Source organism: Pogoniulus pusillus, chromosome 24, assembly GCF_015220805.1.
Source record: "Pogoniulus pusillus isolate bPogPus1 chromosome 24, bPogPus1.pri, whole genome shotgun sequence".
Taxonomy (NCBI): domain Eukaryota; kingdom Metazoa; phylum Chordata; class Aves; order Piciformes; family Lybiidae; genus Pogoniulus; species Pogoniulus pusillus.
In genome coordinates this window covers 13,790,049-13,817,031 of record NC_087287.1, presented here as the reverse complement: position 1 = coordinate 13,817,031, position 26,983 = coordinate 13,790,049, and the positions used below count along the sequence as shown (strand labels likewise).

General features: G+C 43.4%; 1 protein-coding gene across 5 annotated transcripts in view; it reads left to right on the top strand.

Annotated features, from left to right (window-relative positions):
• Positions 1–26,983, top strand: part of DENND2B (DENN domain containing 2B) — a 128,191-nt gene that overhangs the window by 48,908 nt on the left and 52,300 nt on the right. For all 5 annotated transcript variants that reach the window (XM_064163686.1, XM_064163689.1, XM_064163687.1 and 2 more), the window contains 3 exons: positions 8,190–8,294; positions 22,222–23,442; positions 25,927–26,063. In XM_064163686.1, coding sequence (XP_064019756.1) covers positions 8,215–8,294; positions 22,222–23,442; positions 25,927–26,063 — 1,438 coding nt within the window. In that variant the 5' untranslated portion in view covers positions 8,190–8,214. The remainder of the gene's footprint in view (positions 1–8,189; positions 8,295–22,221; positions 23,443–25,926; positions 26,064–26,983) is intronic.

The window sequence follows — 26,983 nt, the reverse complement described above, 5'->3', positions numbered from 1 at the left end:
GAACATTCCTTGGAACAGCTTCTGGTTTCTCTGGAAGTCTCTAACGTGTCATGTACACAGCAGTGTGTAAATAATTTTCATCAAATGTAAGAGGAGAAGCTCTTTCAAATCATCAAATATCATCTCACAGCCTGGGAAGGTTTAAAAGATATTTGATATCATTCATAGTTAGTTTGTGGGCTTATTTTTGTTTTGCCTCTGTCCAAATCCCCCTCATTCCCTTCTGCTGCTCTGAACACAGGGTGCGTGGGAACAGTGCTGTGGCTGCTGCCTGGCTACCTTGCTCTGCTTTCTGCTTAGAGCACCTGTCGCTCCAGGAAGCCTTACAGGCACCCTCTGTTGGCAGGAGCCACAGTCCATAGTGGTTGGGTGGCTGCAGTTGGCTCTGGTGGGTAGGTGTGTGAGTCTTTGGCTGCCTCCTGCTACAAGGAATGTTAAAACTCGTTTAAGTGTTTCCAGTTGGTTCACTGTCTGGTGGATGGAGGCCTGATGAAAGGAGACTTATAACACCTGTGGTAGCTTGTTGAAGCTTTCCTTTCCTGCAGATGACAAAGGTCAGCGCTGTGGCAGCTGAACTCTTCTCCTGAGAAAGGTGGCTCTTGTGGTGGCTGCAGACACCTGTGACTGAGTGATAGGTGGGAAGATGCTCTCTACAAATTCACCAGCTGGCTTGTAGTAATGAGGATGAAAGCTCATTGACAGTCGTTATAAAGCTGGTGGATATAACCGAGGACCATGGTACCATTTCCTTTGCAATAGATCAGTTCTCCATCACTGTATCTTTCAAAATCTCCATTCTAGGAAGAAGCAGCTGCTTCTCCATTGCATCTTGTTGGTGTTTTTTACATTAGTGAAGGGCAGTGCTTGAAATGCCTTGTGTTTCTTCTAATGGCTTTTCAGTGTTGATTCACACTTTGCCTTTCTTTTTTATTTTAGTGTGGAAGAGTGAAATTCCAGCAAGGCTGACTTAGTGAAAACTGAATTAGTGTTGATGGCCAGAGAGAGATGTAACTTGATCTTCTGTCTCCAGTGCTTGAATAAGGAACTGAAGTAATTGTTCTAAGATCCTGGTCCAGTTGCCAAAAAATGGAGCAGTGCTTCTGCCAGATAGTCACCGCAGAAGTGCCAGACATTCCTTCCCTCTCTGAGCTTGTGAGTGTGTGTGTTTGAGAAGGGAAATGTGCACAGGCAGCAGGGATTAAAAGACTTTTCTCTCTGGGATGCTTGCTGAGTGTGAAGTGGGGTGCTGTGCCTCAGGCAGTGCCCGCAGGGATATCGGTGTGACTGCTGGCAAGGGCTGTGGTTGCGTGCACCAGGACTGGAGCACAGGAGCCTTTCCCCTGGTTTTCTCTGTTGAGCAGCAGCATTAGTCATTATCATAGAGCTTGACAGAGGATATGAGGTAAAGCCATCAGAAACAAGGCTGAAGGGCACATCACACAGCAAGAGGAGATAGTTCAGATGTTGCAGAATTTGTGGCTCACTGAAGAGATGATGTTGTCTGCCAGCTGCTAAGCCCAGCTGCACCGGTTAATGATTTGTGCTTTTAATTTAAACCATTGTGCACTACTATAGCCCTGCCTTGGGGGAGCTGCTGGTGCAATAAATCTTGACTTCTCCATATTAGAAAACTTGTGTTCTTTGGGGATTTAAAGTCTCAAACTTTTTTGTCCCCATGCCCTTTTTAGTTTCTACAGCTACTACAGTTTTGTGTTAACAAAGGCGATAAGAAGTAGTTTGCTCTGCTTAGTTTATGCTATTGTGATTCTAGTATAGCTGCCAATATTCTCTCCATCCTTTCTCCCCTCACCTCTTTTTCTCCCCCTAGAGAGAGAAACTCTAGAGAAACTGCAGGAGTCTGGGAACTGTTAGTCTCCTATAGTCACTACAGGGCTGTATATGTGTCAGGGATGAGGCTTCTACCCATGAATGAAGGACATGAAAATTAGAGTTTGGGTTTGAGTTTGACCTTGTGTATCAAATGAGCATCTGCCTTGAGTTTGGACACTTCCCATGCTCATGAAGTCATACACATTTTGCAGTACAGCAGGAGTTTGTCCTTTTCAGTTTCAAGTTTCAGATTACTACATTATTGCAGATCCATTTTTCTTGAAGTATCTTTGGGAAATTTTCAATGAGGGAAGTTTTCCATGAGGAGAATTTCAGCTATGGAAAGAAAACATCCCTGAACATGAGGGAGATGGGAGTGGACAGAGAGTGCAGTGTGGAGAGGAAGAAGGGGAGTATATTTCTCTGTCCTCCTGGCATTTTTCCTGCCATGTTTTCCTTCTGCAGTTCTCTGCTCTTAACTTCCCGGTTTCCCACCTGCGTTTTTCTGACAGAGTTAACTATCTGTCATCTCACCTTTGCTCTCTCTTTAAATTCTTCTGATGTGTGTCTAATGTGTGAGGACCCCTCCTCCTTGTTTCTTTTGTAGTGTGCTTCATCTGTTTCAGAGACACAGCCAGGAGAAAGCTTGAGGTTCACTCATTTTGCCGGTGCCATGCTTCTCACTGTGTCTTCTTGCTGTCCATTCAGTAGTCTGAGATAGCAGCAGGGCATGGAGCATACCCTCTCAGTCAGCCTCCTCACACTGTGCTGTGCTTTATTGTCCTGGGAGCACAGGAGGCTTGATTTAGTTTGTTTTGGCTTAGAATATGTAGTTTGAAGAAGAGTGAGGCAGTAGGCAAGAGGTTCATAACTATGAAAATAATCTGAATGATAAAACGTCTGTGCACAAAAGAGGTACAGATGCTCATCACCATGAGACATACATGTTTGCAGTAAGGCAGCAGCCATGGCAGATGGGAAAGGGTGGTTTTGGTGGCTGCAAAAGCTGGTGAGAAATGGCTTGGCTCTGTGTTACTGCTAGTGATAGCCACATGTCTGAGCTTACTGCTTGTGTGTGAGCTAAGTCATGAAGTTACTCTTGGTTCATTGGCAGGGCAGTGATTTTTGGAGAGATCAAACCATAGATTTCTGAAGTAGAGTAAGAAAAATAGCAGCTCTGGGAAAACAGACCACTTGACTAGGTTCCAGAATGTGGGCGATGAGGTTTACTCTCTGGCGTTTAATTTGAGGATCTCGCCTCTAGGCAGCTTTCCTAAGACTACAAAAGAAATCCATGTCAGGAGCTCAAACACAGCTCAGAGCTCCTGCATCCTGCAGATGTTGCTTTAAGTGCAAGAACACAATTTCTAAATGTAAACAGATACCTCTCCTGAATGGTTTTTTGCATCCCTAATCCAAACAGCAGTCTTCCCTGCCACCCTATTTGCTTTTGTGACCCATCCAGGGTCACTTCTGGATGTACTTAGGGTACAGAGGAATGAAGATCTTCTCTATGCCTCTCTACAGGTTCCCTGGGTAACTGCCAGGAGCAAAAGAGACAGACCCAAGGTTGTTCTCATTTCTTTGCACAAGCCAAGATAGTTTTGGCTAATATTTTCTATTTACATCTGTGAGGTCTCCAGCCAGTTCTTCATGCTCTCAGGATGCTTTTATATCATCATATTGAGACAGTCCATCATAGTTGCTTATCTAGAAAAGTGTCTCCCTGGCTATCCTGGTCTTTGGTTGGTGTCTTTCTGCTCTCAAGATGGGCTCTGTTGAAGGAGTGTGAGGCGAACATAGTAAAAGAAGTTTTAAGGGCTTCTGAAAATAGATGAAAAAAGTGCCTCCAGATGCAGTGGCCAACCTGGACATTTAAACCCTCCCATCTCTATGCTTTTCTCAGTGGCACCATTTGCATTTCATTGCAAGAAGAAAGGCAATTTCAAGGGCTTTTAAGCTTTGAGAGTGTCAATTTCACAGCTGTCCCTCAGGTAAATGAGGGTAAATAAGCTCAAGGGTCTGTTTGTGCTGGCAGTGGGAAGACGAGTTACTAATTTATAGGTCACTGCCTGCTCCGAGATAATTCACTGGTTCTACTCTGGTTCCTGAGCATGTCCTTACACAAGGTGATTTGGAAAGTCTTGCACACCTTTAACATGTACTAAGAACGTGTGCATGAGAGTTTGTATGGCTATACATGATGCTGTAAAGTCTCTGCGTACAGGGAAGTTCTGACTTTGCTTTATAGGGTGAGAACTGAGAAATGAAAATTAAGTTAATTTGTCTACGCTGGAAAGCTAACTCAGGTTTAAAGTACAATAGAGATTTTGTTAAGCCACCTTCTGTTTGGCTGAGTGTGCTTCAGACATTCCTGACTAGCACAGCTTGCTTGTAGAAAAGATGTCCACAGACAGAAGCAGTCAGGAAATAGCTCAGCTCAGCTGAAACCATTTACCGAGTGACTCATAAGAAATATATGGCACAAAAAGGACTGAATCCCTCTCCATATACAGCTGCATCAAGATCCCCATTTCTCCTATCACTTGTACAAGGCATATAACTGCTATTCAAATTGAGTTTGCACTCTGGTGGTTCTCTGAGTGGGAGCCACCTGTGTCTGGTGGGAAGGGAGAGAGGTGTTAGCAACGCTGGGGACAGCAGCTAGCTCTGTGTTATAGCTGTGACCCATGTTTTGCTTCACATGATGCTTTAAGGAATCAAGGCCTGCCATAGTTTGAAAGTCAGGATGTGTTTTAGCAGTCTGGCAGACTGTCAGTCAGTCGTGGGGTGAAGAAAGTTCAGACATCAGTGTCAGCTCAACAGGGAATTCCATTTTACAAAGACTTTCTGCTTGGTTTGTTCACTTTGTGTCTCAGCTGCAGCCTGTGCTCCCAGGCAGTCTGCACTAAGCAGTGGCCTGTTCTTTGTATTGTATTATGATGGCTTTAGGGACTGGTCACACCCTGTAGGAACACCAAAGAACCGTTTCTTTGTTCTCATACTCTTTGTGATGGAAAAAATATTACTGGAAAAAGAATCTCTGTTCCTTAAAGCTAATCTGCTCCCATCCCTTAGCAAAACTGTAGTCTGGGTATTTGTGTCACAAGAAGCAATTAATTGTTGTGCAAATGATGGTGATGCTGCAGTTAGAGGACTGCCGCTGGGAAATAAGCAACAGGAACAGGTGAGACCCAGAAGCTTGAACAGGCGTTTCCTGAGGATGAAGGGGGGGGGACAGAGGAAGACTAATACCAAGGAACTTCGATATATATTGGGCACAATCTGAGGGTAGACTGTTCTGAGAGTGGTGGCTGCTCATCAGGGAGATGTTGGTGTCGCAAAGGCTGAAATACATACCCCGACAATTATTTTGTATTGAGCTTTTACTCGGTGATTACTGAGGGCTTTCAGCAGATCAGCGTTGATGATGTTTATTATAGGGTATGCCGAGAGGACTTGACAGATTGTGACTGACACTCAGGTACAGCAAAAGGAAACCAGAAGTGGCTTTCCTGACTATTTGAGGCTAAGTGCAGTTAGCTGGGTAACTGGGCAACGTGAAATCTCTGTGGATTGACTGGGTTTGGACTTGTTCTTGACAGTATGTCATGATACTTGAGAGATGTAGATTTCATTGCTTTGTGAAGAACAGTTTGCAAATGCTGCAATGGAGAAAACTCTCACAAGCCCAAAGGATGTGACACAGTGATTCATATCAACTTGTAGTCCTGTCAGACCCATTCAAAGGCTCCGAAAGAAAAAACAAGATACACAGCCATAAAATGTAGCTTAGTTTCTTCTGTCTCCAGTTTTGGTTTGGGGCTGGTTTTCTTGGTTGGTTGGTTTGGTTTTGTTTTTCTGCTATTGAGCCCTTCAATGCACTTCTGTAAATTGCTGATTGTCTGCTTTTCTGCCATGTTTAAGTTACTTGGAGTTCCTCTGCATATGCTGGAATGACACCAGTCTCACCTGCAGTAAAAGTATTCATGCAGAATAAGCAGTAAAGAAAAAAATTCATAAGTAAGTCAGTTGACATGGACATAGACACCAGAGTCTCGACTGCATGGGAAGAAATATTGATGCCACGACATTTGACATGTCTTGCAAAATTGTCTTTTTGAGTTCAGCTTCTCTCTTGCTGAAAGCAAGCGAGTTTGGCCTATTTCACATGTAAGATGTCTCTGAAAAGTGAATTTTAACCCCTGCCAAAAAATACTGACCACAATGATTTTTACCCAAGTTTCATGCACAAGTGTACACACTGTTGTTTTCTGTGGGATCATGGGAGCAGGAAAAGTAGACTCTTAGTGTGCTTTTGTGTTCTTACCTATGTGTTTTTATCACGTGCCAAGTCAGTATGCCATCTATTGGGTCAGCCCTTCAGCTTATTTTGGTATCGAATGTAGAAGCAAATCTTGGGAAACAGATGTAATGCATGATAGCAGTTGTTAACTTTATGCCACGTTTATATCTCTTATTTTTCTTGACTTAATTGCTAGTTAGTGATTTAGACAGTCGAAGTATTGAACTGGTGAATGGAAAACATTAAAAAAGCTGCTGGCTCCCTGTGGAATGTGCAGTCCTAGAAAGCTTGGCCAGCATCAGCGGGTTTCCTCCTTGTCCCATGTGAGCCCTGTTCAGTCGGAACAGGCAGTTCTTTTACAGTCCTGTTATCTTGATAATGTAGCACTAACAATAGCAACAAGACACTGCAGGAATTTCGGGAGCTTCAGTGTAGAAAAAAAAAAGTTACAGAGAAACAAATTCTACACTTAATCTGGGAAGATTGATGCACACAAGGAAATGGGAGGACAAGTAGACCTGGGATGTGATTAGCAGGACTAACTGTGCCTCTGGAGCTGCAGTCTGCGGGAGGTGTTCTGACCTTGTTTGTGGCAGAACTGTTTGGAATAAAGTGTTTTAGAGAATGTCCTCTTCACCATGATGTGTCTTTCAGTACAAAGATTTTTGTCTGCTGTCAGTACCCGGATTGCTTTTCAGTATCACATTACCCTTCTCGGGCAGTCTGGCTTTACTATGGGTTTGAGTAAACAAGATGTTTTGTAATACTTCTTATTTTTATGTTAGCTGTGCCATTAATGGTCATAAAGATGATTAGTTCTGGTCAGATCCTGGGTGGCAGTGCTGCAAACAATGGTAGATAATTTAGCCTATAAACTAACGAGAGTCTCAGAAACCACCAGAGCACATGCCAGCACTGCCACGGAATCTGTGATGAATAACTCCTGTAAAGGAAGTGGAAGAAGTACTGTTCCATTTCTCCCACAGGGGACTCTGCTGGCATTTTAGAAATCTTATCATGACATGAAAATACATTTCTCTCTCCTTGCAAAATACTTCTCAAGTGATTGCAGTGACAGAGGAAATTGCCACTAAGAGTTGCACTCTACCCCAGGGAAACATGGGATATAATCAACAAAGGGGCACCATGTCAGAGGTCAACATTTTGCATCCTTTAGATTATGTCCTAGCCTATATCCTTATCGTTGTATTATGCCTTCAGTCCCAGCATGACTTTCATGCCAAGATAATGGAATGATGACAAAATAAATTGTGCTACTGGGCTGCTTCTTTACCACTGTGCAGCAATGTTACAGAACTAAGGCCCATCTTTCAGGTGCTTAGCTGGATACACAGGGGTTTTGCCGTGGCTGAAATGGAATTTTACAGCCTTTGGGTCATTATCAGATTACTGAGAAATAACTAGGAATCAGTAATGGTTCTTTATATTACCCAGGGTGTTAAGGGTCCTAAGATAGTTTTACTTGAAGAATACTTGGACCAGTAGAGAACATCATTTGTAGATATTTTCATATCAAAAGCACACTTAAAAATGATATTCAGTGTATTTGCTATAGAATATGTTTCAGTACTAGAAAATATCTCCACACTAGAGCTGCACTTAAAAATTGAGAAAAGTTTCATCATTCCCTGAACAACTTCTGTGTGGCCAAAGTGCCAGTCACAGCCATGGTATCTGCAGGAACCACACAGTGCAGTTACTGTGTAGTCAATGTATTCTGATGGATGGAAGAACCACACCAGACCTTTGACATTTTGTGAACCTGGTATCATCCAGTTCTGTTCATCAGACATGCCAGAACATGACATATACACCTAATTGCCATAGGATATTTCCCTTTGTAGCACTCAGCTCTGATAAATGTGGCTGTGGATGTGAAAGAGCTGCAGTAGAGAGATGGGGTTTAGGTTTTTTTGGATCATAACCAGACCAATGGCATTTTCTAGAATGAAAAGCAGCCCAGAGTTCTGCACAGCACATAGTCTTGCAGTCATCTGGGCTGAGGAAGCTTAATTCACTTTTCTTCTTGCAGATATCCACATTTCTAGAAAGCAGAAATGACCATGACTGCCAACAAGAATGCCAGTGTCAACAGCAGAGCTGGAGGGAGTAAAGTGCCTCAGGACACTCTGGAGAGGTAAGTGGTGAACTGCAGGCTTTGTAGATTCTGAGAAAGGTTTGTCTGTGTTTGGAACAAAATCCTTTCAAAGGTGAGTGACTTCTGTTCTAAGACACAGAGAGCTTTGCTGGGCTGAGAGAAGTTTTGGGGGTTTTGGTAGAGAATGGAGTAACAGAGGTATGGGAAAAGGTTTGTTTCTGGTATATTTCTGTCAAGCCATTGCTACTTCCCTATGACAAAAGTAAACAGGGAAAATGTATTTTTACACTTCAGAAATGAAACTAGAAGATGACAAAGTGAAGATGAGTTGAAAATGAGATACTTCTAAGCAGCATTTGTTTAAATTGTGGAACTTAACTGCTCTACATATGGTATATATATGTATGTACAGAAGATGTTGCAAGCAGACAAATTAATGGAAGAAAAATTTGTCAAAGGCTTTTAGCCACAGAAGCAAAATTGAAGTCACCAGACTGTTGTTAAGCTAGCTAACAGCACTGCATCATCCAGAACTAGGAGCGCTTTTTGGTCCTAGCCAGTGGGGCCATTCTGATATTGTCTGGAAGAGAGAGGAGTCATTTATAGGGAGCAAGCATTGGAGGGTTTACAGAAGGATTGTCATGTACTTCTGAAATGAGACCTGGCTTTTGGTGATCTTCAAGGAGAGAGCTTTAATCCTTCCTTGTGAGTCACTGAGGTGAATGCCAAGGAACAGGAGGTTAGGAAAGCACCTCATGGGTAGCTGAAAGCGATACGTGTGATTTACAAGAAGTCTCACAACGATGTCATTACAGTTATTCTCAGCTTCTTGAAAAGCAAGGCAGGGTGGTTGTCTTCTAGTTTCTTCCAAACCAGCACATGAGTGCTTTGGGCTTCACAAATCAAGACTTAGCTTTTGAAATCTTAAGCATATTTGTGTACCCTTTACAGTGAACAAATATCAAGTTCACTGCAAGTGTTTTACTAGGGGAGTGGGTCTACAAGTGGTTGGTGGTTTTGCACACCTTCAAGGAGATTTGTATGTGGTTTGGCAGGTCAATGGTTGCCATTTCATGCATGTTTGGATGTAAAAGTTGTTGTTTTCAAGAGAGTCTGGCAGGGAGGAGTGAGCCCAGCTTATGAGAGAGCGTGAGCTGCATATGACTGAAGCAGGGAGCCAAGCCTTCTTTTTACACGTTTGAAAATAAGAACTTCTTCTGCTCCATCCATTGTGGGGTAGTCTAGACTAGAACAGCTCCCATTTTCCCCAGTCTGAGCAGTCCTCAGGGACTTCCTTAGAGCACCCAAAGTCCATTGGTGTGAGTTCAGCTCCTGCACTCTGGACTTGTCCCTGCCTCTGCCAGCTGCCTTCCCCCTGAGGCAGATGAGGCCAGGCCAGACTGCTCGCCTCAGCTGTGGGAAAGCTGCTGGCAGCCAAACCTGGCTTGAGGCAAGCAGTGCCCTCGCTGAACTGCTGAGATGTGTTTTCCTGCCAAAAGCATTTGCCTACTGCTCAGCAATACTAGGGAGAATCTCTTAAGTTCTTTGTGAATTTGTGAAAGAAACCTCATGGAAGATGTTTGCTACTTTATAAAAGAATTGAGGTTTCATATTTTCACAGTGAGCTTGAGAGCAGGAAGAGTTCAATAAAATTCTGCTCAGAATAAGCAGTATGTGAAGTGGTTTGAGCCATGATGAGACACTGTTTGTTTGGGATTTTTTTTTAATATTGAGATTTAGAAGCAATACAAATAAACTTCAGTCAAACAACCTTGAAAATTGAATAACTGATGTGAAATCCATGTGCTCCCTTAAAAACAAAAACAGCTCGAGCTGTGCAGCTGACAAATTTTCAGTAGTTCTGCTCCCAGCAGTGCAGGATTCCATTTGGTTCACAAAAGGATAAAAGCTGCTATTTACCCTGTGAGGTTGTGTGATGGTTTTGGTGTTCCCCCCCCCCCCCTTTGGAAATCACCCAGACTAGACTCAGCCGGCTCTGGAAATTGAATGAAGCTTATATTTACAGCTAGCACAATATACAAGCAGATATTTACAGTATATACAGTTACAGACAGAAATAGACAAGGTAAAAGGTAATACAGAAACACAACAGCCCTCCCAGAAACCTGAGTCCCCAGGAGGGGCTCCCAACCATTCTTCCACCTTCCCCCTACCCCTCTCAACCTTACCCCAGTCCCAAGGAACAGTGGAGGTTTGGCCAGGGGGTTAGGAAGCCAAGTGGATTAATCAGAGAAATGGCAGAGAGGCTAGAGAGAGAGATGCAGCTCGGAGCTCCCCAGCAGCAGTAGTGCTTTATGTTTTGATTCTTGTTCTTATACATCTCAGCAAGCCTCTGAGGGAAGTAGACATCACCATTGTTTTCCTTCCACAGCCTGTAATCTAGTTCTCACCAAACCATTCTAGCTAGCTTCAAACTAGCACAGGTTGGAGGTGTGTTTAGGACATACAGCTTTGGCAGCAAAACTCTGAACTAACTTGTGGGAGGTGGGAGGGCACCCACTGTCAAAAGGAACAGAAGCATCAGCAGTGGGAGCAAGTAAAAGTGCTGATTCAAATGACTCTGAAACTGGGAAGAGCTTGAATACAGGCTTTGACTTTGTTGCTGTTCTTTATCTGGGTAAGTGGCACAGGTGGGGTGCTGCTGTCTGATGATCTGAGGCATGATGTTCTCTTCCCTTGCTCTGCTTGGCAGTGCTCTCAGGGCAGTGGATCGGAGGGAATGCTGGAATCTCTTGAGATCTCTTTAGCAGAGTTGCAGAAATCTGCTTGTAAGCACAGAGGGCTAGTGACATAAGAGTGGTTTTTAAGAGGAGGTAACAGCTTCTAGTTAGACCAAGAGATAAAACTGAAGAGATGGACTTTAGGTTACAGCTTTTGGGCTTCCTCAAACAGTTGATGGTGGGGGGCAGGGAATTTTACTGTTCTATTTCTGTTATTAGCTGTTTTGTCTCACTTTAAGTTTAGATGTCTGTTCATGAAAAATCATTACTTACTATGTACTTGTCAGTCAAGCAAATAACTTTCTTAAACAGAAGTTGTTATCATATCCCTCGCATTTCCTCAGTTTTTAAAGAGAAAAAAAAGCCCACAGCACAACTAAAATTTTGATTACATTTTGCCTTACACAGCTTCAGACCAAGTTTGCTTTATTGTGACTTGGAGGCTGCAGAAATGCAGCCTGATAAATCACTTCCCATTATAATTTCGTTCTAATGGCTCTTTGAATGCTTCATCCTTTTACATTCATCAAATCAGACACCATCATTGAAAGCATCATTTCCTATTAAGGAAGCTAAAACCACTGGAAACTAAGTAGAAAATGTAAACTAACAAGTCTTATAAAAAGCAGAGAGTTGTAGATCACAGGTTAGTCTAAAAGTATTTTAATGCCAACTTTGTTCTGTTCCAGTGCAATGACTACTGAGACCAGTGCTGCTGTCTTTGTTTAATCACTATATTTATGTTAGCATACTCAGTAGGACTAATGCCTGGAGGAAACTGTTACATATTTTGCAGAATATTATTACAGCAATGTGGTTTTGAAAATGTTTCTGATGTCTTTCTGGTGCTGCTCCTGCTCTGAAATGTAGTGAGTAGAAGCAAAGAGTGAGATACGTGCTAAAACATGTGCAGGACTCTCCATCAGTGCAGCATCAGAGAATCAGAGCAGGAGTGGATTCATTTTTTTTTTTTTTTGGATGGTGATAAGGCAAGCCCACAGGGGATATAACATAGTAGTTATGTGCAAAACATATTTTTTACATCACAATGCAAATATTTCTTTTTCTGGAGGGAGTCGTTCTTAGGAATGAAAATCTATTGCCTTCTGGACAGAAAGTTGCTGGCAGTCTCATTGAGAAGACCAACAAAGACACAAGTCATGAGCATTACTAATGATGCTTTCGTGTACTGTGAGTATCTATCCATTAGGAGCTTGTTTAAGATCCTCATTGCTTTGCACTTGAGCTGCTGAAAAGCTACCAGTATGGGAGAACAATTTCCATTCTGTGTCTTAATCAGTCTGGATTTGAATCAGTGGTTTAGACATAAAAGAGGCTGTGTCCTCTTAGTAGTTTCCTGCACTGTTTAGTTCTACTAAACAAGTTTTCTACTTAAGCAGAACAGAAAATTAAAAGAATGCACAGTAGAAGGAAGAAGATTGCAAGGAAGAGCTGAACATAATGAAATAAAGATAAGCAGAAAATTTTTTTCACTTTTTCTTTCCTGACCAGAAAAGAAACTTGTCCACAAAGCCAAAGCCTGGTGTGCATCAACTAGCACCCTCGTGGTCTTTTCACAGACTTCATCCTCTTAGTAGCATAACAATTATTCACCAGGTAATGCTGTACAGAAGCTGGGAATTAGTTTAAGTGCTTGATTCAGTTTCCACATCAACTGTCCCCCTCATTAGCACATGAAGAACATTAACAACAAATGGCCTTTAAAAGCAAATGGAACTGTAAGAGTTTTCCTGCAAGCATAAAAATAGGAGCTATTTGAAATACAAGACACAGGTGCCATTACAGTACATGCATGTAAAAATACCCATGGTGCCCAGGAGACGCTGGTCAGGAGAGATGTCAGTGAGAGCTCTCTGCAGGGGAGCTGCTGGTCTGGTTTATTCTAATGTTGCTGTCAGCAGACAGAATGAAAATGTTAGGATTGCAAAGCAAGGTAACTCCTCCAGTGTGAGCTGTCCACAGTGTTGTGGCTGTACAGCAAGGACACCTCTGACAAGCAATTAGCAGCACCTAAGAGATGGAAATGGTATTTTGGATTCCTGGAGTGTGGCCATTTTGCATCCAGATTTGTTAGAAGTCTTCTTTTTCCAGGTAACTGTGAAAATGGAGCTCGATGCAGTGGCAGTGTCACAGAAGTGCTTTGTGCTTCAAATCCTGCTAGCAAAACCTCAGCTTCTCTTTTGTCAGCTGATGGTAGCAGGAAGGTGGACTGCTGGTACAGGAGGCATCTGTGGCTTGGTATGGGGGATATTAATGGTATTCAGGTATGGGTAGTGTTGGTTACTCCTGTTCTGGCAGCATAGGTAACTCCAGCTGAGCCAGCTCTCTTTCTTCTGTGCAGCAGCAGCATGCTTGCCCAGGGAACCCTGCAGCTGTGTGTCTGTGCAGCTGCTGAAGCCAAAAGGGGACTTATCAGTGCAGACAACTGAACAAATGCCCAGTAATCAGACTGCTCTCACGTGAAACCTCTACCCCTTTCCCTTGCTGCTGATTTGGGAAACCACTGCATGTCAACACAGGCGAACAGGGCAGATGGCAGATAGCCTGTGTCTGTTTGAAACTTTTGGCAGAGACTTGAAAGCGTTTGAATGTGGATTTTTAACCTCTCCCTTTCCTATCCAACAGCACTGTCACCCATGTGGGCTTCAAGATAGGTGCTGAGTCTGGCAGACCTGTTCACTGTGTCTGCATGTGTGTGGTTTGGTATCTGATACAGCTCTGATTTCTTTAGCAACTGCCAACTGGATTACCTCAGTTTAGAGGCTCAGAAATGAGTTGTAAGCTGTTGCTCTCTGCAATGTCATAATAAAAGACTAAGCAAAACAAGACTTTTCCCAAGCCATGATCAACCAGGAGGAAGCTTCTCCCTTGCCAGACTTCTCACACACCTGTCATTTCAAAGCCAGCCTGTCAGGTTGCAGAGAAAGGCTTTGCTGCTGTTAGTTTTGTTAAACATTAGTGCCAGTTTCCTCCCTTTACGCATACAAAGGGACAGAGGTTGGACAAACACACTCAGGCTCTGTGTCATTTGTTGTCTGAAAGTGAAGCAGGCAGCATTCAGCAGGCATGGAGGCTGCGACAGGGCATGCAGGGCTGAGCAGGACTTTTCCAACTCCATTCTGTGCCTTTCCAGGAGGGAAGAGCTTCTGAGTAAGTCTGGGATTGGTATGCTGAAGCAGATGCAGTAACCTGTAGTTGTATGCTTGTCAGAGGTACGAAAGGGGAGGACACTAAGTAAAGCAGAAGTGAAAAGAGTGAAGTGCTGCAGTACTGCACCCTTCAGTGTCTGTTTTTGTAACCAGTTTTGTGGCAGGTGGCCTTTCTGCTTGTAGGCAAAAACTCACCACCAGCCTTCTGCTCAGTAAAGACATCTTCAAGGGTAGCAATGACTGTCAAGAAAACCAGTGAGACACAGAGGGCAGTTGGGGTGCAATTGCATAGTGGAGAGACTGGGAAGGTCTTAAAGGAAGGTAATACTATTTGTTATGTTGGAAAAAAAGGCCCAAGTTTGAAGTGCAGATGTCTCTGGACATCTAGGCAGGTGGAAATCTGCTTTTCTAAGGGACAAAGTAGAGATGGTGAAACTTACGAAATGAAGCTAAAGCTGACGAACACTTTATTCTAGTATTACCATTCTAAGAGTCATACATTAACAATCTAAAAGCTGACAGATTGCTTCATTCACACTATAGAAACACCTGAAAATGTGCCCTTCAGAGGACAAAGAAGCTTTCTTAGCGTTGTGTAACCTGATTTTACAACATTGCTTTGGCTTTTTGCTTACCTTGGAGAAGTTTGCTGAAAGTTGAATTGTGCTTGGGCAGTTGAGTCGATAACAAGATGGCATAGAGAGACTGAGGGACCTGAGGCTTTTTGGTCTGGTGAAGAGAAGACTTAGAGGGTGTCTAATAAATGTTTGTAAATGTCTGAGGATGAGGGTCAAGAGGGAAGGGACAAATTCTTCTCAGTTTCGCCCTGTGATAGGACAAGGGGCAAAGGGCATAAACTACGGCACAGAAGTTCCACCTCAACATGACGAAGAACTTCATTAGTGTAAGGGTCACAGAGGAACAGGCTCCCCAGAGGTTTAGGAGTTTCCTTCTCTGGAGACTTTCAAGACATGTCTGGATGTGTTCCTGAGTAACCTGCACTAGATTATGGTCCTGCTCTGGCAGAGTTTAGACTTGCTTTCTGGAGGTCCCTTCCAACCCCTAACATCCTGTGATCACCTACTGCAGAGACCTAAGAGGCCTGGGAACTCTTTAGATAAAGCATAAAATCAGAATTACTCCCTTTCCAGTGCTTCAGACAGTCCATGTTACTTGTTAACTATCTTCACAAGACATGAGCTTCAAGTGCGTGGCAGTCAGAGTTGGTTTGGAGAAGCTGTGTTCAGACAGGGCTGATGTTGAGTTTGTTCTGGATGCACAGGCATAATGCAGGAGCTTCTATTCTGCTGGGATTTGATTTTATTTGGGTTTATGTTATTTTTATTTTAAGGTTTATTGGATTTTTATTTCCTAGGCAGTGCAATAACTCCAGAAGCAGCACAGACATATTCAGATCTTTTCAATCTCTTTGGCAGTATCCTGCTGTGACAGACTGTATTTTCTCCAGATGTCTCAGGCCTCAGACTTGCTGGATTGTGATATTAGTAGTTGAAACGATGACACAAATTAAAAATGTCTGTTTCATTGGAGACAGATGGATAATGGCTTTCGGTTTTATAACCTGCTCTTCTAGGAAATACTCTCACTGAGTTAAACAAACTACTTTGCAAAACCAGAAAATGGGAAAAGGCAAATCTCTATGGAGAGACCTTGCTGGACATTGTCAGCATGGTGGGGACCAGAGCTGTGAATGAGTGTGGAAGGGAAAAGTGGATATTGGTAGAAGAGGCAAATAAGCAATTTTGTATTTACTCTGAGAGCAGCTTTTTCTGCATGGTTGAGATGGAGAGCTAATGATAAAGATGGGATGAAGCTCTGAATTTCCATTTTTCTTCACTTCCTGTTAGATATGAATACTTAGGCCTATTTGGTGAGGTTTTGTGTGACCTAGAAGTTGATTTATGTGTAAAGCAGAGAAAGCAGGCTTGGCTGTATTCTGGATTAGTGTGTAGCCACAGCACCTGACTTTCTGGCTTCCAGTTCAGCTCTTTCCCCTTTGGGTATAGGTTATTTCAGTAAAGTATACAGTGTCCTCCTAAGGTTTTCTGACTTGTCAGAGCAGCAAAGAGATTAACTTATTTTACTACAGCTTTTTCAAACTAGAATTCCAGAACTGTAGGTCACCAAACCCAGAATGGCCCTAAGCATCACAATTCATAAAAGACATTTTTAACCTTTTCCAAAGTCCTTGTAAGTGTAGAAAACTTGCAAAGCTCTGGCAGAATTAGTTCTGCAGAGTTTATGGCTCTGAGATTCCAGAGTGGATAAACAAGCACTTTGAAAAATCACCTGTGCTTTCAAAAAGCTAAGCTGAGAGCTTCCATGTGTGCTGGGAATTTGAACAGTCATGTTTAGACATGCTGCTAAGGAGCAAGCTTCAAGATCTGGCAGTTTCAGAGCAGACAAACAAGGGCTTGCGCATCCTGCTTGATTTAAGAGAATGCTCTGGTTTGCTGTGGTGCCTCTCTTTCCAACAAAACTCCCAAGATCTTAAGAAAAGCAGATGAGACCAAAACATGCTGAAGTGTTGCCAGAACACAATAAAAATAAGTAACAATGGAGATAAAATAGTGAAGGGGCTGGGGTTGTTTAGCCTGGAGAAGAGGAGGCTCAGGGGTGATCTCATTGCTGTCTACAACTACCTGAAGGAAGGCTGTAGCCAAGTGGGGGTTGGCCTCTTCTCCCAGGCAACCAGCAACAGAACAAGGGGACGCAGTCTCAAGTTGTGCCAGAGGAGGTCTAGGCTGAATGCTAGGAGGAAGTTATTCACAGAGAGAGTGATTTCCCATTGGAATGGGCTGCCCAGGGAGGTGGTGGAGTCACCGTCCCTGGAGGTGTTCAAGAAAAGTCTGGATGAGGCACTTAGTGCCATGGTCTGGTTGATTGGACAGGGCTGGGTGCTAGGTTGGACTGGATGATCTTGGAGGTCTCTTCCAACCTGGTTGATTCTATGCTTCTATGAAATGTCTGTTGCATAAGTTATTATTCAGAACATGTAATATAGGAAAAGAGTAACTGTGAGAGAGGCTTCCATTGTTCAACTTTGAATCATCTTATTGGTTTGGATTTCTTTAAGAGAAAATGAGAGATATTCCTATCAAACCAGTGCACTTCAGTAGAAAAGAAAGAATGGCTCTCTTCTTCTCCTGTGTGTAGACAGCTCCTGAGCACTGTGAGGAAGGCATAGCGCAGGCTAGTCAGTCTCCTGCGCTTTGAGTAGTCATTTGTGTCTGAAAAGAAAGAGTGAATAGGGCTTACACATGGCATGGTGTAAAAAATACCCTGCACTGACCTTCTAACAGAGCAGAAGACTGCTGTAAATCTGGAGTGGCAGGGAATGTAGACCTCTGAGTGTAGACAATTTCACAATTCTTTATCTTCCTCACCCTTAGGAATTTCTTGGCAAAGGCATGTACCTAGTGCATGTTATTGATCACATTTTATTTTGTGGTCATTCATCACTGTCAGATCTTCTTGCTGTCTTTGCTCTACAGATCCAGTCTAATGCAAGTATTTAGAATCTGACTCATCAGCTTTGATTCAACTACCCTCTAGTCTCTGTTATTTCTTTACAGTTGCAGAGCATAGTTGTCACTTCACGTAATTTACTTTGGCAGAATAACTCCTGAATTTCACTGGTGTAAATCAGACACTTTGCTTCTAAGCCATAAAAGCAGTTCCACTGGAGTCAGCTGTGTGTCTGTCTATCATGAACTGACTGCAGAGACCCAGAGCTCCGGAGGGGTTTTGTATGCAGCTTTTCACCACAGCACCCTCCTGAATGCATCCCACAGCTGTTATCTTTAACTTGTTACATCTTGGGAGCACTGAAACTTTGGCTGTTTTAAAAGGCACACAGAGCTTGATCTTTCTTTTGTTTCACAGCCCTAGTGGCCATCATTTTGTAAGTAGTACTGTTATGGTCTCAATTTTTATGTAAATGGAAAGTATCAAAATTCCTCAGGGAGGAAAGAAATTTAGAAGTACAAACAAAAGTAATTGGTGTTTCTATTTTTGTTCTATCTTTAAACATTTCATGATATTAATTTACTTTGATTTCATTGCTTCATCCTCTCTAAATGCTGGGACTTTTTCCATCACTAGCATGTGTTCACGACAATGAGCAGTCTTGTAATGCAAATTCACTTTTCAGTTGGGAAAGTATTTTGTCTTGCTTTTGTCACAATCCCAAAGTCAACAGTAAAGGGAGGAGGTTATCTGGAATTGCAGGTTTTTGGGGATTTTGAGGCATACTCCTGGTGAGACTTCAGAAATCAGAAAGGGTCTGGTGGGAAAGGGATTGGTCTGTTGCCACTTACATCACTTGGCTTTCTGAGAGGCAAGATATAACAAGCTGGACTGTTTGTTTCATTACCAAGTTGAATCAGCTCAAAAACCACCTTACTACTGTGTGCCCAGCACAGATATGAGAAGTTCACTTCCTTTACTCACCATAAGCTGTTATGTAGATTGGAAGTAATTAACTATCATCCATAGTTCCCTACTGGAGTTATTTAGAAAATTAGGATACTGGAAGGTATGTCAGAGTGTGTATTTTAATAGAAAAATCTACTAACAAAACTAAATCTAAATGTCTTAGGATGGGAGGTCCTGGTTGTTTGGTCTTGACGCTCCCCTAGTCCCTAGTTACAAGAAGTAACAGTAACAGAGATTTTGAAGTCCTTTTCTACTGCCAGAACAACCAAGACAATGAAGATTCAATTTGTCTCCTCTGACGGAGTGCACAGGGCCATTGTCCAAGCCCAGATGCTCATTTGTATTTCAAAAGAAAACTACAGAAGTCAAAGTATTTGACTTGGGCTAGCTCAGCTAAGCAACAAAGCCATTGCAGACCATGTATTTTGGTGATGGGTGTACATTTGGCCTTCATGCCAATCACCTTGTAACCCAGTTCAGACCAGTCTTGACAACCTGTCTTTGTCTCCTAAGCATTCCCTGTTGTTTCCCTATGGTATGCCTTGTTTGAGTGCTTTGCAGTTGCTGTTCCTGCCTTTCTGTCCCAATTGATGAGGGTGTAGCTAGAGGTGAAGAAATGGAAGGAGAGCAAGTGATGCTGAGTATTTGCTTCTCTCTCCAATGGTTTGTTTCACAACTCATTGCAAAACACAATCCAAACTACTACTGACAGCTAAAAGTGGACTTCTCATAGCTCTTTAGAGGAAAGCATAGAGGATGTTATTCCTACTTCTCATATAGAAAGAGAGAATGTTTTTTTAAGTGCCCTTTAACTTTGCTCCAGTCAAAGTTGTTTAGGTGGTTTTGGCCTTCTTCATATTAATTTGCTGGTTTGCATCTTCAGAGACACAGCTGGAAGATTGCTGTATTGCAGTAGTGTGTTTGGGTAGTGTTTGTGCAAAAGCATTGATGGAGACCTGGAGCTTTCACAAGCATGAAGTGTCTGAGGCAGAACAGTGCTGTTCTGTTTGTTTGCTGGGTGGTTGCCTGGCAGCAGCCCTTTTACGGTAGCATGAAGCTGTACTAGGTAGAAAGAGCTATGAGTACTGAACCCCACTGAAAGTGATTGTTTTGTCCAGGTCACAAAAGTCATGACACAGAAACGCTGGTTCTAATTTGAGCTTCTGTTTACTCATTTTTTCTGTTCTGCCTGCTATGTCAAATCAAGCAGAAGCAAAACGAATGCCCTAGCAAGCCATTACAGCCATGCTCAAGAGAGATGCATCGACCTGGGCATGGTGCATTTGGTTCCTGTTAACAGGTGAGCAGGGTCTGCTTCCCTCTCACTCTGGGAGAAGGATGGATTCCCCAGTATTCACACTCACAATGGCTGCTATGATGTAGGATCTGCTCCTTATTCAAGAGACCATCCTCAGATGCTGAATCCCTCTGTTCCAATCTGACTATTCAAGGTACTTTGCTTTCTGGGGACATTGTCTTGCCTCTTGCTCAGTTCAAAAACTGGGCATCCTCCTATTTATTTCTACATACTGAATTATGGAGCAGGTCTAGCCAATAATATAATCCATTTTTATTCTGAATTAAAAAATATGCAAGAACAGCTTTTTCAAGTGGTAAGAACTTAACACTTGGAAGGGAAAAAAAAATCCTTTTAGGAATCCAAGAAGTTGTATCTTATTCTCTGAGTTTCATATTTCACTTGCTTTTCAACCACTTGTTGAAGATCTGGACACAGAAGAGCTCATCTGAGCACACACTAAATTCCCTAGGATTTTGGGGGTGTTCACCATTAATTTTTAAAGATAATTTCAGTTTTCCATTCTGAAGTCTGAGCACATCTATTTTGTTTACTAAGCAGCCCAAAAGATTAACAGTGCCAGAAAGTTGTGGGCTTTGCCATTTTTTCCAGTGGAGTGTTAGCACTGTCCATCTGAATTAGGCTTCAAGTGATCACTTGTGTGCAGTCTTTTCCTCCAGAGACCTTCTTTAAACAAAAGCCTGAAGGTCTTTATTAATTGTGATAATTAATCTGTAATGTCATATGGAAATAATATAAAAGTTGGTTTCTGTGCATTTCTTGGCATTTTTCTCTTACAAATTTCTGGAGGATTTTGACCTTCCATTCTCAGTTCCTTGAAATCAGGACAGCTTTAGTGTCCATATTAAAAATTAGTTTTGCTGTTGTTGCAAGGAGAAATTTCTGCTGCTTTTGTTTCAGATCTCTTTAAGTATTGGCTGGAGCAACAAGGAGTCTTCAGTCTTGTGGGGTGGGCCCAGTCTGCTCAGTAATATACTTCTGGTCACAGCAGATTTTGACATTATCATCACAGGGAAAGAGATTAGGATGTCCTGATGAAATGCCTCAAGAAAAATCAAAGATAAGCAGGAAGCCTGCACAAAGTACTAAGCGAGCAATATTTTCCTAGTAGAAGTGCAGAGAAAATCCCGAGGAACAAAATCAGCGCCGTGTGACTGTGTGAGCTCACCAGACAGCAGTCGTTGTGTGAAATGATGGGATCTCACCAACAGGAGCCTGGAAAGACCCAGTACCTTCTTGTCAACGTGTTTCTTGCTCTTTTTTTTTTTTTCAGTAACTGTTGAACTGGGAAATTCCCTGGATCAGAGAGCCAAACCCTCTGTTTTATTCTGTAAGCATTGGCTTAAGCAGGACAGATGGGGTTTTCAAAACTGAAAGATCACTGAGCAGCTTCTGCCAACTTGTCTTTCCTTGGAACAGGATGATCTGTGGAGTCACTCCTAACACTTGGTTCCATAATCTTTATTTATACATCATATTTTGAAGGTGTATGTAGTGATGTGCTTTGGAAGGTGCACATGTATCATCTTGTATAAAGAATTCATCAATAAAAACGTTTTGCTTTCCAGTCTTTGTAGGGAAGATTGCAAGTTCTTGAATTACCCATCTCTGCCCAGTAATACCAGTTTTAAAGTCTGTGGAATTATTGTGTCTTCAAGGGACAATTCTTCCAACAGAAGTAGACTTCTTAGGGAAGGACCATTTCATTATCCACTGATCATAGAATTACAGAATGGTTTAGGTTGGAAGGGACCTCAAAGATCATCCAGTTCCAACCCCCCCCCATAGGCAGGGACACCTCCCCACTAGAACAGGTCACTCAAGGCCTCACCCAGCCTGGCCTTGCGCACCTGCAGGGAGGGAGCATCCACAGCCTCCCTGGGCAACCCATTCCATCATTATCCACTGACCTTTGCCTGTGGTATTTTCTATGTAATGAGCCAAAGGCAGAGAGTGCTGCCAGCATGTCCTTCACCTCTGCTGTTCTATAACTGACTGTGCCAGGCATTTTGTGTTGTATTCTTGCTGTTGTCAATAAAAACGAAGTTTTCACACGCTAAAGCGTTCTGCATGGACTCTTCACAGGGTCTGTCCCTGTCCCCTGACTCTGTGGCTGAGTGGTCTTTGATGTCTTAGTGATGCTTTGGGGTAGTGTTGCAGTATGCAGCCATGCTCTGCTTCACCTGTGGCCAGAAGCGGAATATTTGGCAAATGACTTTAGTTTCCCTAGGGGTTTGATTTTTCTAAATGAAAATAAATGAATTTCTTTCTCCTCCTAGGTGTCAGTCAGTCTCTCCGCCGCCTCTTCTGTGCCCACGGCGAAGCCCAGCCTACCCTCTCAGCGACAGTGAGGACTCCTGCCGCTCTGCTCAGCTCTCCCGAGTCTCCAGCTCCAGGCTGCGCCCCAAGGACTGGAGCAGCCGCGCGTCGGTGCTGCAAAGCGCCTCCAGCAGCCCGTCAGACACCGACTCCCCCAGCCACCCTCTCAAAGCCATCAGTGTGGGCGCCTTGGATAAAAGGCTTTCTGTGTTCAAGGCCGAGGACCAGCAAGAGAGTTCGAAGGAGGCTCAGGATGGGGATGCACTAGGGAGCCATCCGCTCGCCAGGAGCACTTTGTCCTTGGGCACCGCCACCAACCTGAGGAACCTCTCTCTGAGCCGGGCGAGCGTCCGCTCCCAAGCACTCGATATTCGGCAGAAGATCACAGAATGGGAGTGCCGCCGGGAGCTGTCCCCCCGGACGGGCACTTGTGTGGACAAGAGGGATGCCGGGGAGAGGTCGGGCAGTGAGAGCTGCGCCAGCGTTCTGACCTCTCCCTGCAGCGAGAAGACATTTGACTTCAAAGGCCTCAGAAGAATGAGCCGAACGTTTTCCGAGTGCTCGTACCCGGAAACGGAGGAGGAGGAACTGCTGGACAGGGAATCCTGCCACCGGTTTGAAAAGAGGCTAGGCAGGGGCGAGCCTCCCGCGGCGGCTTTCCTCAAGGGCCACGCGAGGAAAGAGTCCTCCGCTGTGCTCAACAGAATACAGAAGATCGAGCAGGCACTGAAGGAGCAGCCTGGCAGAGGCCTCCCCCAGCTACCCAGCAGCTGTTACAGTGTTGACAAGGGGAGGAAAAAGTCTGCCACTCTGAGTACTGCAGAGGGACTGAGTGAAAGCCTGAGTGATAGCAAAGCAGGCAGTGTTGTTTTGGGGAGTGAACCAGAGACACCCACCGAGGCTGAGAAAAGCAGTAAGGGGAAACAGGGGGTTACTGCGAACTCGGCTGGCCCCAAACTGCTCCTGGAGAGCCCAGACAACAGCGCCGTGAATCCCGTCCCCAAGCCCAAACGCACCTTCGAGTATGAAGCAGACAAAACCCACAAAAGCCAACCAAGCAATGGCCTACCTCCATCTCCTACCCCTGCTGCTGCTCCCCCTCCCCTCCCGTCCACCCCTGCACCCCCTGTCACCCGACGGCAGAAGAAAGAGTCACGCTTTCACAGGAAATCCCAGAATAGGTAAAAGTCAGGAGAATGGCTTCTCTTTGGTCTTTACATCCGTCAGTAGATGGTCTCGTGTTGCTTTAGTCACAGTATTTCCAGATTTCACTCGAATGCCATGCTTTTGACCTCAGACTGTGTGCAAGGCAAGCAGTGGCTTTTCGGCTGGACTGCACTGATGAGATGCACTGGTGCAATGCTGTGCATGGCTATGGCTTTGGAGTTCTCCCACCTGTATTCCTCCATCTCTGGAAAAGGCTTTAGCTGGTGTTTGCTGAAGGTTATCCAGTTAATTCTGGCACAAACACCCTCAGCTGCTATTGTTAATGGAGCATGATTTCATAATCCCTTTGCAGTGGTACCGTAGCTAATCTGTTGTCCTGTCTCCCTGTACAGTGCAAAGCATACCTGTGTTTCCAAAGCCTGTAACTGTGGCTGTTTCACCAAATGTTGGTGATTTCGTTTAGTTCAGTGCTTAGAAATGTTTAAGTTACTCTAACAGCTGTAGAGTATTAATGCTGAGAAATCTACATTTTAATACAAAAAGGCCTTTATTTCCCTTCTGAGCTAATGATGAGTGGACTGTATGGCTATTTTCCCCAAGCAGTCTGTGGAGCTTGGCATGTTTCAATTACATGGTTGGTCTTGAACTTTGGGAATGGTAAAACTCACCTCTTGGGCATAGCTGTTGGTAAGCATTCTAAGGCAGGCATTTTTAACAAGCTCACCCATCTGTGCATGTGTGTGATACACGCGTGCTGTTGATGAACTTTGCAAATAACATCATCTCAGCCACATTGTGTCAGCTCAGTATCTGGTGCTTGATGTTAGCTCAATTAATTGAGAGTTTATGTCAGCACAACCTGACCTGAAATATGCTGGGGCAGGAAAAGGAGAAGAATAGTCTTCGGATTCTGCTCTTTACTTTCAGGCAACACCTGCTTCTGAAATGGATCAAACAGCTCTGCTGACATGTGTTGTTTCTTTGAGAACAGTGTGGGGGTGAAGTGTGGAAAGCCAAGCTCTGATTAGCTGTGCTTATCTTTGAGTTCTGGCCATAATCTCAGAGAAAGTAAATCTAGTTTTTAACAACATTTGGTGAAATAAACCTGACCTCATTTTGTTCAGCACAGCATTCCCAGTGTACAGAAGGCAAACAATAGTTTTCAAGTGTTCTACTGTAAATGATGGCCTTTATTGGAAAGTTAAAGGGCAAGTGGTAGAAATATCCGTGTTGTGTGGAGAGGAACGGATAGCACAAGCTAATTCTTACACAGATCCACTCTGTGACCTACAACTAAGTGATCCAAGTCAGTCTCTGATGACATACTTGCACTGAGTTTCAGACCAAGCAAGTCATCTAAGAACCACAGTTTTTTGTGATGATGATGAGTTTGTGAGATGAACTTCTGAAAATTCTTTCAAGAAGAGACACAATTCAGCTTGCACCTACTGTTCTGCAGGTTCAGTCTCCCATCACAGTGGAGAGAGTTAGACAACAGCATAGTTCCAACAATAAAGCCTCAGTCCTAGGTGGGGCCAGAAGGTAGGAGCCCAAAACAAAAGCAGTATTTATCAACTTCAGTTGTGATGAGTGGAGTATAACTTGTGGGATTTTCAGTGTTATGATGTGTGCCTGATGACCCTTGCAGATCAGTTTGACATTGTACAGGGTAGGTTTCTATTCATTTGTATCAGCTTTGCCCAACTGTAGTTCAGTGATTTCCCTGGACCTACCTTGATAGAATCTTAGCTTTGTCTTTGCTATTATCCTTCCTTTAGTTACAGTAAGAAGAATTCCAGTGTTTAGCAAGAGTTTGAAACCATACAAGTCATCTAAGAATGACAGTGTTTTGTCCACAGTTACTGAAATCTCAGTCTTGAAACCATTATTTTTTTGGAATCAGACAGAATTCGTTATGTCTGCAGTTCATGGCTGTGTGTTTCAGACTGAACATACATACATGTGGTTTGTGCTCACTGGTATGTCATGAGAATGGGCTGTGGATATTTATTCCTCTAATATTTGGGTTGAAAGCAGTGATTTTCTTTGGCTAAATCAACATTATCGTAGAATGGAGGAAGTCTCTCATATTTCCCTGCTAGCGCAGAGCCAGTTTCTATTTAGAGGACCTGGTTGCCCATGCAGCTTTTACATTTCAGATTGATGTGACCTGAGTGTTCCCTAGTGGTTAGAGATTCTCTGACACAGACATATTACAGGAGAAGAGTGTCACAAGATAAGCTTGGGACTAGAGCTGTTCCAAAGAACCATTCTCATGGTCCTCTCCAGTCCCTGTCCACATAATGGAGATAACAATACTTCCCACCTCATAAAAGTGTCAGATTGTTGTATTAGAGACTGCTGTGAGCTTGAGGTCCTCTAAAATTCCTTAAAGCATGATGTCATTTGATATAGATTTCTTAGCAAACAAGTGCTCAGCTGAACGTGTGAGTCACTTTGAATTCCAGTTACTAAAGATGTATTGTTTTAAACTTTAGAAAATCCTTTGAGTTTGAGGATGCATCAAGTCTGCAATCTCTGTACCCTCCCTCCCCAACTGAAAATGGGACTGAGAGCCAGCATAAATTTGGATCCAAGAGCACTTTAGAAGAGAATGCCTATGAAGACATTGTAGGTAAGAACCTTTTGCAGTGTGTGAGCTCACAGTGGTTGCACAGTTGTGGTCAGACTGTGTGTTGTTGAACATGTGCCCTGTGCAAGAACGTTTGGTGCTGTCAGTACAGACAGGTTAAACGGAGGCTAAATGGGTTCGAGGCATCAGTGCAAACATCTCAGCCTGTATGCAGGAGGTCTTGATTCCTTTGGGCTTTGTTGGGTGGTAGAGGAAACAGACTGTTTGGTCAGCTTTTTGCCATGCTTTCCAAGAACCAAATAATTCTTTTTTATCAAGACCTTGGCTTGAAGCCTTGGTTAGTATTAAAATATAAGGAACGGAACTGGAGACAGTGTTTATGGAACTACTGAATAGCAAGATTAACCTCACAGGCCACGTGTAGTCAGTCTGAGCTTTTCAGGACTCCTGTGTGGACTGTCCAATGCAGTTGTTTGTAGCACTACTCCTGGTCTCCCCTAAGTCCCAGCTGCTGGTTAAAGAAAAATTAATTTCCTCTAGCTATGCAGCCATCAGGAATGTGCAACAAAAACACTGTTTTGATTAAGCTTCACAAGAAAAACATGTTTCTTTTGGTCTTAGAAGGAAATGTATGGCCTATGCATACATTCTTTTAACATCAAAAAGGTTGTTATAATTATCAAAAATTGGGCAGCCCTTCAGAGCACAGATTTTCCACGCAAGTGATGAATATCTGCATTGTTTTTAACTCTTTCGGTGTTGTATTATTACAACAAAGGCTATTTCATTTTACTTTGCACAAAGAACCTCTATCTGCTGAAAGCCAGAGGGCTACCAAGATAGTCAGGGGCCCTAGAGCACATGTCTTCTGAAGAGACACTGACAAGCTGGGCTTGTTTAGTCTGGTAAAGAAGAGGACCAGAGGCACTCTGATACTTGTTTGAAGGACAAACAAAGATGAT